This window comes from Penaeus japonicus, unplaced genomic scaffold (genome assembly GCF_977035675.1).
Source record: "Penaeus japonicus unplaced genomic scaffold, GWHDUDI00000001_assembly GWHDUDI00000004, whole genome shotgun sequence".
Lineage (NCBI taxonomy): Eukaryota > Metazoa > Arthropoda > Malacostraca > Decapoda > Penaeidae > Penaeus > Penaeus japonicus.
The window spans coordinates 20689765-20692264 of NW_028234406.1; the positions used below are offsets into that span (position 1 = coordinate 20689765).

General features: G+C 43.7%; 1 protein-coding gene across 3 annotated transcripts in view; it reads left to right on the forward strand.

The window, feature by feature from the left end:
* Nucleotides 1–2500, forward strand: part of LOC122255781 (alpha-tocopherol transfer protein-like) — a 32151-nt gene that overhangs the window by 20003 nt on the left and 9648 nt on the right. Inside the window, exon 1 of one of the 3 annotated variants that reach the window (XM_086536264.1) lies at nt 296–443. The exons of the other annotated variants lie outside the window; for them this stretch is intronic. Coding sequence (XP_086392390.1) covers nt 323–443 — 121 coding nt within the window. The 5' untranslated portion in view covers nt 296–322. Of the gene's footprint in view, nt 1–295; nt 444–2500 lie in introns of those variants that run through there. 3 annotated transcript variants of the gene reach the window in all.

Genomic DNA, 2500 nt, shown 5'->3' on the forward strand with positions numbered 1-2500 from the left:
ATCTGCCTGTCTATGTGTATATACTCGGAAATTACGTCCAAGAATGACTACATACAAAGCCCATCCACTGACTTCCAACACACACACAAACACGCTATCTACCACAACGGGTTTAGTATCTGTATAAAATCATCATGATATCTTTTCATCCGTCATCAAACTCTCCGTAGTGACCATGCGTCCTAAAAGATATCTTACACCTGAGCAACATATTGCAAAGGTGGGAGGGAGAGAGAGAGAGAGGGGAGGGTGTTGCAGTGCTTAAGTCCCCACATTCCCACATTCACTAACCTACTTGGCGGTCGAGGCTGCCGCCAGGTGAATGTTCACTGAACTCATCAAGCTCTTCTTACTCACTCCTCATCCACGTCCACATTCGCCGGTGACATCGTTCACTCGAGGGCTCTCTACTGGAGGATCTGCTCTTTCGGTTTTCTTCGTCGGTATGGAGGAATGTTTGCTTTGTCTGTGTGTCTGTAGTTTTGTTTTGTCTTTGTCTGCATGTGTCTGTCTATTTTGTTTTTTGTTTTTGTCTATGTGTCTGTTTTTATGTTGTTTTTTGTCTTTGTGTCTGTTTCTACCCTGTACTATTATTATTATTATTATTATTATTTTTTTTTTTGGGGGGGGGGGACTGCTTTAATATTTCTCCTCCTCTCCCTCTATATTTATCTGCATCCCCCTCTCTTGCATTTTGTTTTGTGTGTGACGGAGGGTTGCGTGTGTAGAGATGTGGCCTCGTGTGTGTACGTGTGCGTGTGTGTATATCTATATACATAAATCGCAGTGAAATATGAAAAGAGAGAAACAGAGGAAAGTATAAAAGCGACGAGCGAGGAGCTGCAGAACTGCAATTTCTGACAATGTTGTAAATTCCTCATGAAGCAACCGCGTTATGTGTGTCTTCCCTGTCACGTCTGGAGCCGTGGGACTTTTGTTTTGTCAGAGCGCCTTGGTTTACCGTCCAATGTCGAGTGCACCATAAAGTTTTTCTTGCTTTTCTTTTTTCATACTTTTGCCGTTTTATGGCATCTTTATTCAGTGTCGTTGGTTATTCTATCATTGCGTTCTGCGTGTTGTTCTCCCTTCGTAGCGAAAAAGTAATTCATCTTATACGCTCTGTCATTCCGGCGTTTCTCCTCGCATCGACGCGTTTCGGGCGGTAGTTAGACGATATTGTCACGCCGTCGAAAGAAACTACACACTACCTCAGAGAGAGAGAGAGAAAAAAAAATCCCAGGCACCGTCATCATATCCACAGCGTCGATCGCCATCATATCCACGACTTCTTCCCTCTGGTCTCCGCTGACTCCACTTCCCCCTCCGCTCACTTTCCAGTCGCTGTTGGTCAGTCGACGCACTCAAGCCCTGCTCTCAAGTAATTCCCCGGTCTCTCCTCCCTCCCTTTTACCTCCCCTCTTTCGTTTATTCAAAAAGAATGTAATGGTGACGCCAAAAATCCGCAGTTACCCGGATGTTGCGGGTGAAAGTCTGGTTCAAAGATGAGAAAGTTTGTGTTTTGGCCACCAGATGGCACGCCTTCTGTCATTCGTCGTATGTCTGTGCATTCTAGGAAGCATTTAGTTAAACACGGACGTGATCTCATTAACAATCTATCTCGAAGGAGGCAGGCCAGAGGAACGGCAAGGAGTTGAAATGGAAGGCAAAATTTTCTCAGTCGCTGGGGGTATTGTTGATAGCGAAGAGAAAGATAGGAGTGTGCTTGTCACGTATTTTTTCTTTATATAATCGAGGGCATCCTTGTTAATGCTAATGGAACCATCGTAGTCTGATTACTAAGTGTGCTCATTGCATTGGTCATTTGACTAGATATGTGGGCGAAATACCGGTAGGATATCATTGACTACTAGCAACTCTTTGGGGAGTAACTCATTCATAAATAATTTGGTTCATTACATACTGGGGACCAATACTTTGAGTGGTTCACCTGGAGACGTGAGTGAGTCCACGTTCACACGGGTGAATGATTGCCAATCGTCACGAGGAACAGTAGTGACACGTTGGCCAAATGAAATGCCCCCACCGCCCCATTGCATGATCAATTGGTTTTAGCAAAGGATTAAACGAACATTTAATTCCTACACTAGGTCAACTCCCGTGCAATTCACTCAGCGCTCGGCTAATTCTAGACCGGCTTTAACCGAGAGATCTTCGGCTGAACTGCAACCCCTCCCCCAAGCAAGACCTGTTCTTTTCGTAACAATTACACAACGAAGCAGTTCTTCCTCGGTGCGAAGGCAGTATTATCGTACTTCTGGAATTCGGCAATTAGTGAATATAGAATTATATTTTTTTTCCATTTCACTTTAGAGTATTTCCAGTCAGCGATTCCAGAAATTATTTGCAGTATCATTGACAATTGCAGTCCGTAATATTCCCAAAGTACCATTCATTATCTTTTATTTTTGTCGCAATTCCCAATGGTAATCGTTCCCAGGAAATGAATGCATCAATATTCATCTCGTAAAACTGGTTCCAA